Raw genomic sequence first — 18,200 nt, 5'->3', positions numbered from 1 at the left:
GGGAGGAAAAAAGATAGGGAGAGAAACATCAGTGTGGGAGAGAAACATAAATCTGTTTCGTATGTGCACAGACCTGGGACTGAACCTGCAACCCAGGCATGTGTCCTGAACCAGACTCTCATCCCCCTTTCACTTTGGGGGATGATGTCCAACCAACTGAGCCACACTGGTCAGGACCAAATTCTGTCTTTTCATTGGGGTGTTTAGATCATCCCGTATGTTTATTGATTAAAATCTACCATTTTGTCATTTGTTTTCTTTTTTGTACTATTCGTTGTTTCCTTTTCCCTTTCTTCCTTCTTTTGGATTGACTTTTTATTTTATTTTGTTGTCTTCATTGGCTTACTTGCTATAACTCTTATGTTAGTTTAGTGGTATTTATCTTTACCTTATCACAGTTTACCTTCTTCACATCACAGACAACTTTACCTGTAGAATATAAGGGCATTAAAACAGTATTCTTCTGCTTCTCTCTTTCCAGCTTTTGTGCAATTGTTGTCACAGTTTTACTGCTACATGTTATAAACCCCATAATGTAATATACATGTTTTTGCTTTAAATAATTTTAGGTTGACAGCTGTTTCTTTTTTCAGAACTTAAAAATGTTCCTCCACTGTTTTCCAGCTTGTGCTGTTTACAATGAGAAATCTGTTGTTGTCTTTATTTATCTTTGTTTTTCTGTGTAATATGTCTTTTTTTTCTCTAGCTACTTTTAAGAGTTCTCTATTGCTGGTTTTAAGCAATTTGATTATGATGTGCCTTGGGGATAATTTCCTTTATATTTCTTGTGTTTGGGGTTCATTGAATTCTTAGATCTGTGGGTTTGTAGTGTCCATCAAATTGGGAAGTTTTTCTGCCATTGTTTCTTCAAATATTTTGTCTGATCCCCCCTCCAAGTACATGTCTGTTAGGGTGCTTGAAGTTGTCTCACAGCTCACAGTTCATTTTTTCCAACACTTTTTTTCTTTTCTGTGTTTTTACTTTAGAGCATCTCTGTTGTCTTTATTCTTTTATTTTTTTAAAATTAATTTATTGTTATTCTATTACAGTTGTCCCACTTCCCCCCATCTGTTGTCTTTAAATCACTATCTTCTGTAAAACTGAATCTATTAATCCTATGCAGTGCATTTTTCATCTCAAACACTGTAATTCTCATCTCTAAGATGTAGGTTTATTTCTTTTTTAAATCTTCCATATCTCTACTTACATGGTTGATTTTCCCTCTAGATTCTTGAGCATTTGTGATACAGTTAGAACTTTTAATATCCTTGTCTATATTCTCATTTGTGCTCCAGTCAGTTTGGATTGACTGGATTTTTTTCTCATTTTGTTTGTAATTTCCTGTTTCCATGTATAGCTGGTAATTTTGTATTGAATGCCACACTTTGTGAATTTTGCCTTTTTGGCTGCTGCATATTTTTGCATTCCTATAAACTTTTTAAAATATATTTTATTTATTTTTAGAGAGAGGGGACGGGAGGGAGGAAGAGAGGGAGAGAAACATCGATGTCTGATCACACCCCCCCTGACTGGGGACCTGACCTGCAACCCAAGCATGTGCCCTGACCAGGAGTTGAACCTTTCATATTGCAGGGCAATGTCCAACCCACTGAGCCACACCAGTCTGGGCCCTATAAATATTCTTGAGCTTTGTTCTAAGATGCGGCTTGCAAACAATTTGATTTCGTCAGCTTTTGCTTTTAATCTTTGTTACACAGGACTGAGCAGCATTTAGTCCAGTGTTGATTTTTTTTTTTTTTTTTTTCTTTTTCTTTGAGTATGTTCCTTCCTTCACAGTTTGTTCTGTATCAGTAAATGCAGGATTAGCAGGGCCCTCGTTTGTCCTTGGGGACCCGGGGGATCTATAACCCATCCAGCAAGGGAGCCAGACTCCACCAGAGGCTCTCTGAGAGCCCCCGGGGAGGGCTGAGCTCACCGAGCAGAGGACGGGAGACACCGCCTGGAGCTCAGGGAGAAGGGCACTGGCTCAGCGGATTACCAGCTATGTGGCCTTGGGTAGGCCGCTTCCTGTCTCTGAGCCTCTGCAGCTTCGGGACAGAGGCCGAGTGCTGTAGTGTCGCTGGCACAGAGCAGTGGAGGACTAATTGCTGTTTGCTCCAAAGCAGCTCTCAGTGCATGCGGTACTGGTCACCCTGATGGGAGACTCCCCCAGTATTGATTTTTTAATGAGACTAAACTCTTCCGAATACTTGATTCAGTGTCCCAGAAGTTAAGAGTTTTTCCCAGTCTGGCTGGAGAACAGGGACTGTTTGTAGCTCTGCTGAATTTTGGTTACTATTCCCTCTTACCTGTTAGGGTGGTTCTTTGCGCAGCCTGGGGTAGTTTCCTCACCCCACACACTGATCAGCACTGTGCCTACTGCCTCCAGCGTCCCTCTGTGCATCTCTGGAATCTTGTCTGTGCACTCCTTCTCTTCCTGTGATCTCCAGAGTACTCCTCTTTGAGTGCTACCTGCCTTAGCTTCCTCAGTTTTTAGCTGCTTCCACACATCTCCAAGAGTCTTCCGGGGCCCCCTGGAGTCCCTGCCCTGCTCTGTGGCCTCGAAATGTTCTTGGCGCAGTAAGGCTCACTTGCGTGTTTCCTGACTCACAGAGAATCACTGTTCTTCCTTGCCTGGTGTCCAGTGTATTTTGTTGTTGCAGATGGACAGTTAAATTCATTCCTGTAACACCATCCAGTCTTCCTGTGTCATCACTTTGGTATGCAGGACTTTGTTCCTCACATGTCAGTGTTTTTCCTGGGTTCCAAGGTTTGCCCATTTATCAGCTACCACCTCAGTGCCAGAGCCTGCCAGTTTTTTATTGAAGGACTAGAGAGTAAATATTTTCAGCTTTGCAGGTCATATAGTCTCTGGTGCAGCCATTCAACTCTGCTGTTGAGCTCAAAAGCAGACATAGACTATGTTTGTGACTGTGTTCCAAGAAAACTTTGTTTTAAAAAACAGTGGGAAGGGCAGGAGTTGGCTCGTGGGCTATAATTTGCCAACTAGTGCCTCAGTTCAAGACCTTTCTTGGCTGAGTTATTTAATATTTTTGTCTAGTCCCCTATTTTAATTGTTTCCGGATACCATTGCCAGTGATATTTGCTTAAAACACAGACCTTATTACATTATTTGTTGCTCCCTACAACATACCAAATAAAGGTTAGAATTACCTTATGCTCAAAGCCTCTGCAGTATGATCCTTGTTACATTTCCAATCTTATTTCCAATGATTGCTCATCTGTCAGCTCACACAGTCTCGTTGGCATGTTCGGCTGCCCTGTGATATTTCCTTAAGTCCTGCTTTCTCCGGATTGCTCTTTCCTTCCTATTATGTTATATGTGCTTCTGAAACCGTCAACCTGCCTTGGGAACTCTGTTCACATCGCACCTTCCTTAAGAAGCATTCCAGAGCCCTGTGGGTGCAGGCAGATTCTCCTTCATGTTGTTCTAGCCTGCTGTTCGAGCACTCCTGTGGTGGTGACCTCCATTTGCGCTTTGTCAGAAACGCAAGTGTGTGTGTGTTCGTTGGTATATGTGTATGGAGTGTGTGTGTGTCTTCTGTTGACGCAGAATCCCTCAGGAGGTGAGAGGTGTGCCCTCTTGTGTCTGTATTCTCTGCAGTGCAGCGCAGCGCAGTGCAGCGCAGGCCTGACAGGGAACAGAAATGCAGCGTGTGAGTTTGCGCCTGAAGGTCAATGTCTTGGGGGAATGCAATACTCTGGGGACTTGTGACGTTTTGGGCACAGCTCTTGGCTCCTCCTTTGGGCATGCGTGCAGACCCCCGAGGAGGCAGGCTGTAGGCAGGCTGCCTGGTGTCTGGCCCACACTCGTGGGATCCGGGCGGTGGCAGGACCGGGCCGTGGCAGCTGGCCACTCCAGGTCTCCACTGCTACTGCCGCTTCCTCAATGGCCTCTTGCCCTTTGGTTTCACAGAGCTGCGGTGCAACCCTGGGCAGTTTGCCTGTCGCAGCGGCACCATCCAGTGCATCCCCCTCCCCTGGCAGTGTGACGGCTGGGTGACTTGTGAGGATGAGAGCGACGAAGCCGACTGTCCAGGTGAGTGTGTCGGGCAGGCAGATACACACGGCCCATGCTTCCCATCGGGGAAACGGTGTCAACCAGCACCTGGTGCTCTATCCATGCACTGGAAGATTATTTTGAGCACCTCCTCCCCTCTCTCTTTCTCTGTCTTTTTAAAAATAGATGCTCAAAATAGATAGATCTCAGAACTTATAAGATGACAGTCAGGGCTGTGGTAAGCCAAGAGAAGCGCCCGTGATGCCACGTTTTAGGAGGTGAGGCTGATCCTGAGAGCACTGCCCTGAAGTGTAGTGGCCTCTCTTGCTTCCCTCTTCTCCCGCTTTGGAGGCAGGTGCGTTCAAGACTTGGCCAGAATCCTGACAAGGGTTGCTTAGACTGACCTTGGCTCTGCCTATCCATCCTGCTCACTCGGTCACTAGTAATCTTTCACTTGGGGTTTTCTCCTAGTTTTGTCTGTTTCATAAAGACATGGAATGCCACAGAAAGTCTAAATAGTTGGTTTTCCACCTGGTTTCTGGTCCAGCACCCTCAAAGACTATAACATACCCATGAGTAATGGTGTTCACTACATCCCTGGCTCTCAACTGAGGTTAGGATGGACATTGTAATGTCTCGCATGTGCTCCTGCATGTGTGTGTGAGACAGAGATACACATACACATTCTAATGTGTTTAAGACCCAGGTGGTTCTGATAAAGGCCCTGAGAGGAAAGTGTGTCTTATTCCAGCGTGAGAATCTTAGACCTAAACTCTTTTGCCTTGCATTCACATTTCTTCACAATCTGGCTTGTTTATGTGCCAAACCAATTTTCCCCTTAGTGACTCAGCTAGTCTATTTTCCATGCTCACCCCGTTAAGAGTTTCCTAGCCACATGCTTTGTTTATGCCTCTCTTTTTCTGGAATCCCCTTGTTCTGTTTCTGCATGGACAGATCCTGCCCATCCTCCAAGGCTTGGCTATATGATTCTACAACAAGAAGGCATCTCTGGGCCTGCCGGCTGTAGGTTGGTTTCTGCTAACATCTGCTCTGCCCCTCTCTGACAGCACATAGAACTGCTGGTAATTCTTACCATCACTTGTGCCCATGCTTGATCTCTCTTTCCAGACTGAGCCTCTCTGAGGCCAGGAGTGACTTGTCCTCTTCCTGAGTGGGAGCTGGCCTAGGATGGGATTCTTTTCAGCATTCAGTAAATGGCCAGATACTGAATAAAACTGAACTCCAACCAGGGGATCAGATGGGACATCAAGTAGATTTTGACATTTGAGCTAGGGATAATTCATGGGACTGGGGGGTGGGGTGATCCCAAAATAAGAAATAGAGGTGGTCTCTTCGGACTGTATTTGCCTGTAAAGATGACTCCTTATAATCATCCCTGTGCCTGTTCTTCCTGCATTGGATGTGCATGTCTGTAGTTGAGGCATCTGCCTTTCCAAATGAGAGTCAGGATGATGGTGGCTAAGTTAGGAGCCTCTGGGATAGCCCTGTGTCTGGGAGCCTAGCTGGTCATTCCTTGGATCACATCCCAGAGAGTGTATCTTTCCAGTACTTGAGATGTTTGTAGGTGCTATGTGCTGGGTTAGCCTGGTGAGGACTGGTGATTATACCTGGGAGCTTCACCTGGTCTGACTTACAGGGTGAGACTTCAAATCTTGCCTCCTAGAGAATTTTCTGAACAAAGAACCAAATATTTCTTGGCTTGCTTTAGAATGGAATCATGGCTTACCTGCCGTTTTCAAAAACGTCTTTGGCTTAGCTTTTAGGGTTGTGTATAATTACTGTCATGTTATAGATACTGAAAACAAGGGTAAGCACTCTATGGTTCAACTTGTTCCTCTGTCAATGCACTGTGGACTTGCTGAAGGCAGGGACTAGATCTGATTTCTCTTTGGGTCATGTGGCGGGCACAGAGGGTTACAAGTCCCCTTAGTTTAAGTGTTGACTTGAAGTTACATGGGTTCCTGTGTCTTCTTCCTGAAAGAGAAAAATAAAGTCTGTCGTACAGGAGCCCAGAGTTCCGAGTAGATGGCATGTTTTAGGGCCCGGCGATCAAGGGCGTGATGACAACAGTGTGCACAAACTCACCAAGACCTCCCGGGGTCTGGTGTGCTAGAGGCGGGGTGAGAAGGCTGCGGCCCTGTGGGAACTCCTATTTGCTCCTGCTTTCCCCTTGACTCCTGGTATTGTGCCTGTCTTGTGGTGTAGTGCCACACCATGATCCAGGTGGGATAGCAGATTGATTTCTAATTGTTTTAGAGTTGGGATTTTGAGAAATTTAACAAAATATACAAAAAATAATATAATTGTTTCTCGCTTCCCTGAATTAATAACTGCTTAAATTTTGTCATAGTTCTTTCTAGTTTATTTTTAAAGAAATTATTATTTTTTTAAACATAGATAAGTCCCGGCCAGTGTGGCTCAGTTGATTGGGCGTCATTCTGCAGGGCTAAGGGTCACTGATTTGATTCCTTGTCAGGGCACATGCCTGGGGTAGCAGGTTTAGGCCCTGGCTGGGGCACATGCAAGGGTTGGCTGATCAGTGTTTCTCACATCGACGTTTCTCTCCCTCTTACTGTCTCCCTCCCCCTTTCTCTAAAAATAAATAAATAAAATATATTTTTAAAACACCATAGATATAGATTAAGTATTCATTAACCTATATGGGGGGTGTGGACAGAAAATTAGCTAATAATAATCACTTTTGCTGTGGCCTTCCTATCTGTAGGGAGAGTTTAAGTAAACCTTTGGGAAGCACTAGGTTTGCTTTTGAACATGTACTTCAGGACTTCTGGAGCGACATGAGATATTTCATTGCCCTGATAAAATTACAATAAAAGAAAACCACAGGGTCAAAGAAAATAGGAAAAGATGTAATGGTAGATCAGTAATTTCAGTGTGGTTTTGGAAGATAGAACATGTGTGGTAAGCAAGATATAGTCTGGGCATTCAGTGCATTCCCTGCCTTTTGGGCTGGAAGGCTGGAGCTGTAACACTCAGACCCCCTGCCAGCAGGCTTCTGGATACCATCTTGCTCATGACATCCTTCCCATGAAATTTGCAGGGTGGAAGAGAGGCAGAGGAATCCTTCTTCCTCTGGCACTGGGTGGGCTGTGTGGGCTCAGACGGAGATGGGCGAGTGCAGTGGCTTCCGCCCCCCACACTGGCCAGCTGTCTCAGGACTGCAGGGCCGCTGTGGCCGGGCAGCCTGGTGGGGCCTTGTGCAGTTTCCCCACCTGTGGGTGGCAGCAGCAGCTTCCTGATTCTCCCACTGGCGCTGCAGAGGAGAAACAGACAGAGGTGGCCCACATTACTTTGGTGCAAACGCTAGCTTTTTCAGTTGTTTGAAAGCACTGATTTCCTGTATTAAATCCCTTTGCGTTTGAAATAAGTAGCATGGTTTCTGTTCTAACTGAGCCATCTTTGATATAAATGGGAACTAACAGAAGATGTGTGAAATTTTTAATGAAGAAAAATTTACAGCTTTATTAAGGGTCATTAAAGAATACTTGAATAAATATCAAGACAGGATGTTCTTGGCTAGGAAGACTCAATGTGACAAAACAACCTGTTCTTAGATTGATCTGTGGGCTCAGTGCATCTCCAGAGGGTTTTTGGGAAATGTGACAAGTCAGAAAATGTTTGGAAGAATAGTGTCTTAATGTTGTTAGGGCACTTAGAAGAACAGCAAGGAGTGAGCACTTGCCTTAAAAGTTTCAAGGCTTACTTTACAGTTGGCCGAGTAGCATGAATTGGCCAGTGGGACAGTAGAGCTGCCAGAAACAGACTGGAGAAACTTGATATGTGTGGCAGAGATGGAATTACGTATCACTAGGCAAAGGTTAGACTCTTCAGTATGTAGTGCTGTGACAGTTGGGAAAGAGGACATTGAATCCCTAATGTACAACATAGAGGAAAATCAGTTTCAGGTTACTTAAAGAAAAACTTCTAGAAGATAATATAGGATAATACCTAAGACCGTCCCTTTATCAAAAGGTAGCAATAAAGAATGAATAGACAAGCCACAGAGTGGAAAGATATTTCCAACGCCTATAGCCTATACAGGATTATATTCCAGCACATATAAATAATTCCTACAAATGGCCAAATGACAAACAGGCATGTCACAGAAGAATTAACAAGAATGGTGGTTAAACATAAAAAGATATTTAACCTCATCAGTATTCTAAGACTACAGTGAGATACGCTACTTCACAGATAATTAGATTGGCAAAAATTAAGATGTCTGACAAATCCAAGTGTTAGGAGAGGGTGTGGATGGCTTGGAAATCTTATCTGCTGGTGGTGAGGATAAATTGATACACAAAAGGGGCATTGACTTGCCAAGCTGAACATCCACATATTCTATGATCCCGGGTTTCCACTTGGGGACACGCTAGAGAAATTCTTGTAGCACCTCTCGTACTGATACACATCTTGGAACAACCCAATGTCTGCGTTCACATGTTGGAGTGTTCTGAACCAAGACAGCAAGTGAGTGTTAGGTTCTTGCCGCAAAGGCAATTTGCCAAAAAGTACATACAGCACAATAAACACAAGCAAAATTGACTGTTATCTTACTTACAGATACATACATGTATGGGAAACTGAAATTAAAAAAGGTAAAACAGTGATATGCAAAATTTGGACTCCTGGTCCCTCCGTGGTGGGGAGACAGAGGAATAAGACTGGAAGAAGCAAACATAGTTTCAGTCCTAAGTTGATGTTGGAGTTCTTAAATCAGGTGGGGGTGGATATTCATAACTATATTTTATTATTAGGTTTTATTTCTTTACATATATTATTCTTTGGAATATATCAGATATTTACAGCATTTTTGTTTTGTTTTGTTTTGTTTTTTAAGAAAAGCCCATAGATGGGAGAGTGAAACTGACTTATCATAGCAGAGAAACTGCAGCCGTGGGCCTGCTTGAGAGAGAAGACTAGGGAGATTGATATGACAAGCAGAACCCCTGAAAGACTTAGAAGTTCTAAATACCCCTGCTGGTGGGTATCAGGTGTGGAAATAGAATGGGGTTAGTAGAATTCTCTTTCCATCCATCTCCCTTATTACCACATCGTAGCTAGATGACTTCTTCTCCCACCAGTAGACATGAAGTTTATTTTCTAGACCTACACTGTCCCGTATGGTATCCATGAGTCACAGTTGGCTACTGAGCACTTGAAATGTGGCCTTTTCTAACTAAGATCTGCTGCAAGTGTCGAGTATACATCTGATATTAAAGACTTGGTTTTAAAAAGTGAAATAACTCAATACTTTTTTATATTTGATTACATGTTGAAATTGCAATATTCTGAATATATTCGGTTAAATGAAATTAAAATTCATCTCTTGTTGCAATGTGGCTTGGATTGGATTTCCATTAGATAGCACTTGGACTTAAAGGTAGCAAAATAGGAGACATCAGGCCCAGCGGAGGGGACCATGGAGATGAAAAACAGAGGAATTAAGAGATGTTTTCTGTGGGGGCAAGTGAGAACCTCAGCCGTCTATTCTGCCCTGCTCCCCAATTGCCAGCACCCAGATCTGTTTTCCCAGGCAGGGGATTGAAGGAGTCTCTCCTGGAGAAGCTCACACTTCATAGAAGAGGTATAAGAGGTATCAGCATAATGGAGAGTTCCCAGCTAAAGGGCTAGTTCACCTACTGTGGTCCCCACCTTGAAGTTCACCTGACCCTGCCAACACCTGGCCTTCAGTGCTCACAGAGCCTCTGGGAAGCTGGGCCACCTTCCTCTCAAACATGAAAGGCAGCCAGTGTTCTAGACTGGAAAAAAAAAAAAACATCTACAGGATACTCTCCAGACTCTGGGCAAAGTATTCTAGACCAAAAGGGCTAGAACAGAGGGGCTTCGGGTGGCCAGCTCTGCTACATGTAAAGTAGTGGTTAAATGTGGGGGCGGAAACCAGCTGCTGAGGCTGGTACTCCTGCCTCCACTGGCCGTGGTCCTATGGGCAGGGTGCTTTGTGAACTTCGCTGTCCTCATCTGTAAGGTGAGGAAAATAATAGTGCCTGCCTCTTAGGGTTGTTGTGAGGCTTAAAAGCATGACACACAGACAGTGCTTAGAGCAGAGCATGGCACATAATAATGCCTCAGTATGTATTAGCAGTTATTATATAATTCAGGGACTAAAAGAGAACTAAAAAATATATCCTGACATTAGCAAAATGGCAGTCTAGGAAACCCCAAATCTTCATTCCCATACAGATACATTTTTAAAAAACCAACTGGACACTGGCTAAAATAACTATAGAAGCTCTAGAAATAGTCAAAGGTCTACAGCAACCACCAGAACACCCATCAAGTAAAAGCCACATTCAAATGGTAGGAAATATTGTAGCATCCACTCACTTTGCCCCACTCCTCCCCACCTGGCACACAGGTCTGAAGGAAGCAACAACCCAATATCTAATTGCCTGCCTCTAACAGGAGGGAACAGGGCAGACCTTACTGGCAACATTTTAACCTGCCCAGAGGATGTCTGAGCTACTGATTTCCATGTGTGACCCAGCTCAAGCAGGGAAAACCAGCATCAGCTCAGATTTCAGGCTATGGAAAGCAGTGGAAACAATTCCGGAAACAATTCAGGAAACCTGCTGGGGTGGCGTGGGGGACCACAAAGTTTCAGATGCCTGGGGCAAGGGACTAAAGGTGGAGGAATACAATAGAATATCCAAGGCCTTGAGAAGCTGGCTGGCACTCTCTGGGAAATTAAGACATTTAAAAACAACGATGTGTACTTAGGAATCAAAAAAGTTCACACTCAGGCCCAGATAAATGCAAGTGCCGAAAAGACTTGAGAAGAGTTTAAGCTGAGAACAAGCCCTGCTAAGTAGGGAAGGTCTTCCCCAATGCAGGGCTAGCTGCAAAGACTAGGAGGGGTGGCTGTTCTTCAGATGCCTGTTTTTCAACAACAACAAAATCATAAGGCATAAAACCAAACAGGAACACCTGGCCCACTTAAAGGAATAAAATTTAGTAACAGCAACTATCCTTGACATACTAGACACGCTTTAAAACTATGTTAAATGTGCTCAAAGAGCTAAAGGAAAACATGAAGAACTACAAGTAACTAGGAAAACAGTATAGGGAGAAAATGAGAATACCAACAAAGAGAAATAACTTATTAAAAGGAACCAAACAAATACTATAACTGAATTGAAAAATTCACTAGTGGTGTTCAATAGGCAGAAGAAAGACTAAATGCTTTTTTAAAAACTTTTTAAAAGTGAATTTTTCTTGGTGGGGGTAGCAGGGAGAGGGGATGACATTGATTTGTTGTCCCACTTATTTATACCTTCATTGGTTGATTCTTTTTCTTTTTTCTTTTTTTTCCATTGGTTGATTCTTGTATGTGCCCTGACCAGGGAACCCACAATCTTGGTGTATCGGGATGACACTAACTGACTGAGCTACCCGGCCAGGGCCAGAACTAAATGAACTTGAAAACAGGACATTTGAAATTATGTTACCAAACAAAAAAGGGGTTCGTCCGTCTGCCACCACAAAAGCCAGACTCGGTGAGGCAGATGCTGGTGTAAAAGGAAAGGTTTTTTTGGGGGGGGGGGTGCTGCATAATCTGGGAGAACAGCGGACTCCCTCCTTGAAGACCAAGACAAAAGCCAGTGTCCAGAGTTCCTGCTCCTATTTATTTATGTATTTATTTATTTATTTAAATTTTTTAGAGGCAGGGGAAGGTAGGAAGAAAAAAAGGGAGAGACATTAATGTGTGAAAAAAACATTGACTGGCCTCCTCTTGTGTGCACCCCAACCCTGGATCAGGCCTGCAACCCAGGCACATGCACTGACTGGGAGTCAAACCAGTGACCCCTTGCCTTGCATATGATGCCCAACCAACTTAGCCACACCAACCAGGTCTCTCTGCTCCAATTTAAAATACAGTCCTTTGTAGCCCATAGGTGGTTGCTAAGCGGTCATCCAGGTGGCCTAGCTTGTTCCCAGCTGCTGTCTGTTTCAGGCTCCCTCCTGGAGGCTTCATGTGGAGCCTGTGTATCCATGGGCCATGCTGCTGCTCGGGCCATAAGATCACGCACTCTGGCAGGAGAGGGTGTGCTCAGCGAAAGAGACAGACTTCCTCCTGGAGGCCGTGGGCCACGGGAGAGCACAGGCGAGTCCAAGATCGCAATGCAGATCACAAGCCAGCTAGTCAGGAGCAGGAGAAAACAAAAGAGTTTCTGTGTTCCCCTAGGACTATATTAGCTTGGGTGTGGGACAGACCAGGTGCTTTCTCAAAATGACCAACTTCCCAAACTTTCTTGTGCTTTGGGTGGGTCCAGCACCTCCCCCTGCCGTCATTTTGACTTCTGTGGCACAAGTGCCTGCCTTCTCCTGGTCCCACCCCCAATCTGACAGGTTGAGGAGGTAGGGAAGGGCTTTTCACATGCTCAGTGTAAGAACCTCCACCTGCTGCCATCCTGGCCACATGGGAGTCCGGCGCCTCATGACTGCCCCACAGTAATAATTAGTCTTTGGAACAGAATGAGCAAAGAAAAGTGATCAGAGCCTTGGGGACTTAAAGGCTCACCCAGCAACAGAGGAATACACATTTTTTTCCTCAAGTGCACATGAAACAGCATCCAGGATAGACCATATATTAGGCTTCAAAACAAGTCAATACATTTAAAAGATTTAAACCATACAAAATATGAGTTTTAATCACAATGGAATGAAACTAGAAATCAACAGAAGTAAACTAGAAAATTCACAAATACCAAATACGTGGAAATTCACCAACACGCTCTTAGGGAAGTCAGTGTCAAGGAGAAATCACAAAGCAAATTGGAAAATATCTTGAGACAAATGAGAATGAAAACACAACATAACAAAACAAATAGGATGCAATGAAAAGAATGCTAAGAGAAAAATGTATAGCTGTAAATGCTTAAATTTTTAAAAAGAATGATTTCAGATCTACAACCTAACTTTACACTTTAAGGAACTAGAAAAAAGAAGAAACTAAACCCAAAGGTAACAGAAGATAGAGAATAGAAAAACAATTGAGAAAAATCAGTAAACTCAAAGATCAACAAAATAGACAAACATTTAGCTAGATTGACTGAAGGGAGAAAATCCAGATAACTAAAATAAGAAATGAAAGTTGGGACATTACTAAGAGTTTTATAAAAAGGATTATAAGAAAGTATTCTGAAGAACTGTATGTCAACAAATTGGATAACCTAGACGAAATTGACAAATTCCTAGAAACAGAACCTGCCACAAGAAAATTATCGGCCAATATCCCATGAACACTGATGTAAAAATTCTGAACAAGAGTACTAGCAAACAGAATTTAACAGCAAATTAAAAGGATTATACACCATGACTAAATGCATTTATTCTTGTAATACAAGGATGGCCCAGCAAACTCAAATCAATATAATATACCACATTAGCAATAACAGAATATTGTGGGGAGGGATGGACCACATGATCATCTAAATGCAGAAAAAGTATTTGTCAAAATTGAATTTTCTTTTATGACACAAACCACAAGCTCATACTCTTAGCTGTGCTTCTGACTAACCAGCTGTAGACTGGAGGTTTCAAAGACCCCCCTCCCTACTTACATTCAGTTAATTTGTTAGATGGCTCACAGAAATCAGGAAATCTCCTCTACTCACTAGAGTACTGATTTATTACAAAGGATGTTAAAGAGTATGCATCAGCCAGATGAAGAGATACATGGGGGGAGGTTCCAAACAAAGGAGCTGTATCCTTGAGGACCTAGGAGACCACACTGGCACTTGGAAGTGTTAGGTTCCCCAGTGGGGAAAGGACCCAGGGCAGTCCTGTATTCTTACGGAGGCTCCATTACATAGTGGTTTTTAGAATATTCACAGAGTTGTACAACCATCACCACAATCAATTTAAGAGCATTTTTTGTCACCCCAAAATGATCAGCAAGCACTCTCCCGTTTCTTCTCAAGCCTCAGCCCTCCACAACCACTAATCTTCCTCTGTCTCTGTGGATTGCCTCTTCTGCCATGTCACAGAACGAGGTCATACACCGTGTGGCCTTTTGTACCTGGCTTCTTTCACATAGCATGTTTTTAAAGTTTATCCACATCATTTTCTTTTTGTTTTACTTTTATTTAAACCAATCTGTGTACTTAAAAAAAAAAACCAAAAAAACTTGTATGTGTTCTGTTAGTCTTTCAGTTTTTTAACAGCTTTATTGATATAATTTATGTACCATAAGCTTCACTGGTTTTAAAAGTGTACAAGTCAGGGATTTTTGGTAAATTAATAGAATTCTGCAATCATGCACCACAGTAATTGAAGAACATTTTCCATCACCCCCCAAAGATCCCTGTGTCCTTTTGCAGTTACTCCCTGGTCTTTCCCCCATTCCCAGTGACCTGCTAATCTGTTTTCTGTCTCTTACAGATTGCTTTTCTGGACACTTCATACAAAATGGCTCATACAATTTGTGTTCTTTTGTGTCTGGCTTCTTTCACTTAGCATAATGTTTTTTGAGGTTCATCCACGCGGCAGTAGTTAGCTCCTTTTCCTTACCAAATACTCCCTTGTATGGATAATAACACATTTTGTTTAACCCTTCATTATTTGATGGGTATTTGAATTGCTTCCACTTTATGCATAGAGCGGCTATGAACTTCAGGGTTCACATTTTTGATGGGACCTATGCTTTCATTTCTCTTGGGCAGATATGAAGGAGTAGAATTTCTGGGTCATATTGTAAATATATGTTTAACTTTCTAAGAAACTGCCAGTTGTTTTCCAAAGTTGCTGAAGATGTACGTTTCTTACACACACACACACACACACACACACACACAACAACAACAACAACAACAACAACTCCTAAGCAGGACCTCTTTCCTGATTTTCCCTCAGTTGTAGATCTGTCACAGGTTCTGCCAGAGTCATTGCGTAATCTCTCCTGGAGACCCCTGACTCTGCCAGTCAGGTTTAGTGCTGACAGGGTCTGCTGCCCACTTCCCCACCTGCCCTCTTGGGATCTCCCTTCTCCATCAGCATGGGAGAATCAGATTTCTCCCTGTGTGTCTCTCTTTTCTGGTTTCCTGTTTTGGTTTATTCCCTTGCTTAAGCAATGTACTGCCTCCTTCGATGACTTCTGCAGAAAAGGAACACAGGAGACAAAGGAAGAAAAATTTTTAAGATTTTATTTATTTAGAGAGAGGAGAGGGGACCTGGTCTACAACCCAGGCATGTGCCCCGACTGGGAATTGAACCAGCAACCTTTTGTTTCGTTGGCAGGCACTCAGTCCACTGAGCCACACCAGCCAGGGCAAAAGTTTCTGAATCCTTATTTGCGTGTTTGAAAATTCCTTTAGTTTACCCTCACAAGTGATAGATTGGGCTGAATTTTAGAATTATAAGGTAGAAATCATTTTCCCCTATAATTTTGAAGATCTTCCTCCATCTTTTACAAGCTGCCAACATTGTTGGTGGTTCTTTGAATGTACGTAATCTGTTTCTTCCTGGAAATTGTTTTTTTGGTACATTGTGCTGGCCACTAAGTGGATCTTTTATTTTAGAAATAAACACATCCCTTTCAGTTTAGGGAAAGAAACCACTAGTATTTTTTTTCCCTTCCATTTATCTAGTCTCTGTTTGTAGAACTCCTGTTATTGGAAATTAGAGCTCTTGGACTGATGTTCAATTTTTTAAGTCTCCAATTTTCCTTCTTTTTGTCTTTTTATTTTACTTTTAGGAAGTTTCAACTTGCACCACAACTTTTAAGGAGCTTTTATTTTTGCTGTCATGTTTGCATTTGTTTTCAAGAGAGCTTTTTATTTGGGGGGGGAAGCATATTGTCTTCTTTTGTGGGTACAATATAGTCTCACTTTGAGGATGTTAATGGTATGTTTTGTTTAACTTTTCATTTTTCTCCACTCTTTTCTAAATGTGTTGTTTTCTTTTATGGTTTTAGTCTCTGTATCTCATTTGAAGACTCTCCTCAGCGGGGTGGTCCTGGCCTGTCTGCTCTGTATGGCAGAGTGACTTGAAGCTCCCGGGCCTTGCTGGGGGGTGAAACGACTGGACTGTCTTCATCAGGGATCTCCTCCCCTTTTGGACCTTTCTCATGGGCTGGTCAGATTTTTCCATAGAGGCATGGTCCAATCTGTTGGGAGGCTTGGGTTCTGGGAGCTTAGAGGAGAAGGAGCTGGGAGTGTGCCCTCCCATTTTTAAGTACAGAACTCTGACTTTCAGCTGAACTTGTCCCACAACCCAGCAACCACCTGTTTTACCTTCTCATCAGTAACTCACCCATATTTTGCTAGAGTGGGGAGCATGCAGGGTTACCTGACCACACCAAGTGCAGGGGATGGGATCTGGGTATGTCAGCTGTCAACTCCCCTGAATTTTAATGTTAGAAATCTCAGATCTACAGAAAAGGTGCAAGAGTAGTACAGTGAATGTTCGTACAGCCTTTTACCTGCATTCCCCAACTGTGATAGCATTTTGCCGCAATTGCTTTCTCTACATAGGTTTTCTTCCTGAACCCTTTGAGAATGTTACTGATGTGACACTTTACCCCTAAGTACACCAACATCTATCTTCTAAGAACAAGAACAATCCCATAATCACGATACATTTTCTCATGCCAAAATAAAGACCATAGTACAATATTGTATTATATACAACCCATATTGAAATTTTTTAAAATTGTGCAAAAAAACTTTTTTATAGGCTCTTGTTTTATTTTTAGTTTTTGTTTTTTTCTTTAAAACCAGGCTTTATTCAAAAGTTACAGATCATATTTTCATGCCATCTTGCTTTGTTCTTTAGTCAAGAAGTGTTCTGGCTTTTTTTGAGGAGTCCTGGCCAGTGTTGTAGAATGTCTTTTGATTTTGACTTGTCTGTTTTCTCATGATTAATTTAGTTGAGACTTTTTTTTTTAACATCACAAATGGGATTTTTTTGTCACCATTAAATACATTTTAAACAGATTTTGGAGTAGGGGCTCCTACCCATCAGCTCATTCAACTTTAACACCTTTGTCATCCCCAGTAGCTTTTACAGAGCTGCAACCTTCACCATGAAGCTCCATGAGTCTTCCCAGTTCAGACTTGGGCTTCTTCAGCATTTGACTTTTCTAACGAAGACTTTATGGAGTGAATGAGTAGATTGGCAGGCCTTTTCTAGGTCTTTTCCAATGCTATCTGGAATCAGTTTCCTGACTACTTCTTCCAAGTCATTTGTTTGTACCTCTCAGGTCATGATTTCCATTATCTTCTGGATTTGGCAGACCTCTTGATGCTAAATATAAGATGTCTTCTGAACATGATTGTTGCATTTCTTAGTAAAATCAACACAGAATAGGTGAAGCAAATAACCATTGGTAGTCTTGATATCAACATGAGCTTCAATCATGGTCTGCCTTTTTTTTTTTATATATCCTCACCCGAAGATGTATTTACGGATTTTTAGAGAGAAAGGGAGGGACAGAGAGGGAGAGAGAGAGAAACATTGATGTGAGAGAGAAACATCGATTGGTTGCCTCCCGTATGCACCGTGACCGGGGATGGAACCCACAACCTTTTGGTGTACAGGACGACACTACAGCCAACTGAGCCACCAGGCAAGGCTGGTCTTCCATTTTTGCCACAGGTAAGATCTAGAGCATGGAGATTAGCTTGACTTTTTAAATGCAACTTCATTCTGCAGATCAGCAAGGCTCACTTCAAAAACATGACCCTTGAAACCATCAGATGTGATTTTGGTTCCTTGAGTTTTCGTGACTCGTGTTTTTCCAGTACTTCTTATATTGAACATAGCTCGTGCTTTCACATCATACTAATCTTTCTTAGAAAATGGATCGACCACTTTCTTCTTGGCTCCCTTTTTGCCGCCTTTCCTAAGGGGATTGTTCTTGCCCAGCCACCATGATGCTGCTCAGACTGAGACTTTTTTTAAGCGTGTCACGAAGTATCACATCCAGGGGTACTTGAGGTCAGTTTGTCCCATTATTGGTGATGTTAAATTTGATCCCTTGGTTGAGCTAATGTATGCCTTCACTACTGTAAATTTTTTTTTTCCTTCTTTTGTAATGAAGAAGAATCTGTGAATAAGTAATGAATAAACCTAGCGAGGTATTCTGGGTGTTCTCAAACAACCTTACACCCTACTG

General features: G+C 42.6%; 1 protein-coding gene across 4 annotated transcripts in view; it reads left to right on the top strand.

Annotated features, from left to right (window-relative positions):
- Positions 1-18,200, top strand: part of DGCR2 (DiGeorge syndrome critical region gene 2) — a 59,430-nt gene that overhangs the window by 19,951 nt on the left and 21,279 nt on the right. For 2 of the 4 annotated variants that reach the window (XM_090290837.1, XM_090290836.1), the window contains exon 2: positions 3,938-4,060. The exons of the other annotated variants lie outside the window; for them this stretch is intronic. In XM_090290837.1, coding sequence (XP_090146963.1) covers positions 3,938-4,060 — 123 coding nt within the window. The remainder of the gene's footprint in view (positions 1-3,937; positions 4,061-18,200) is intronic. 4 annotated transcript variants of the gene reach the window in all.

The sequence above is a fragment of the Furipterus horrens genome, unplaced genomic scaffold (genome assembly GCF_987537825.1).
Source record: "Furipterus horrens unplaced genomic scaffold, mFurHor1.1.pri manual_scaffold_11, whole genome shotgun sequence".
NCBI lineage: Eukaryota > Metazoa > Chordata > Mammalia > Chiroptera > Furipteridae > Furipterus > Furipterus horrens.
Note: the sequence above shows the minus strand (reverse complement) of the source record. Positions and strands in the feature narration are given on the sequence as shown.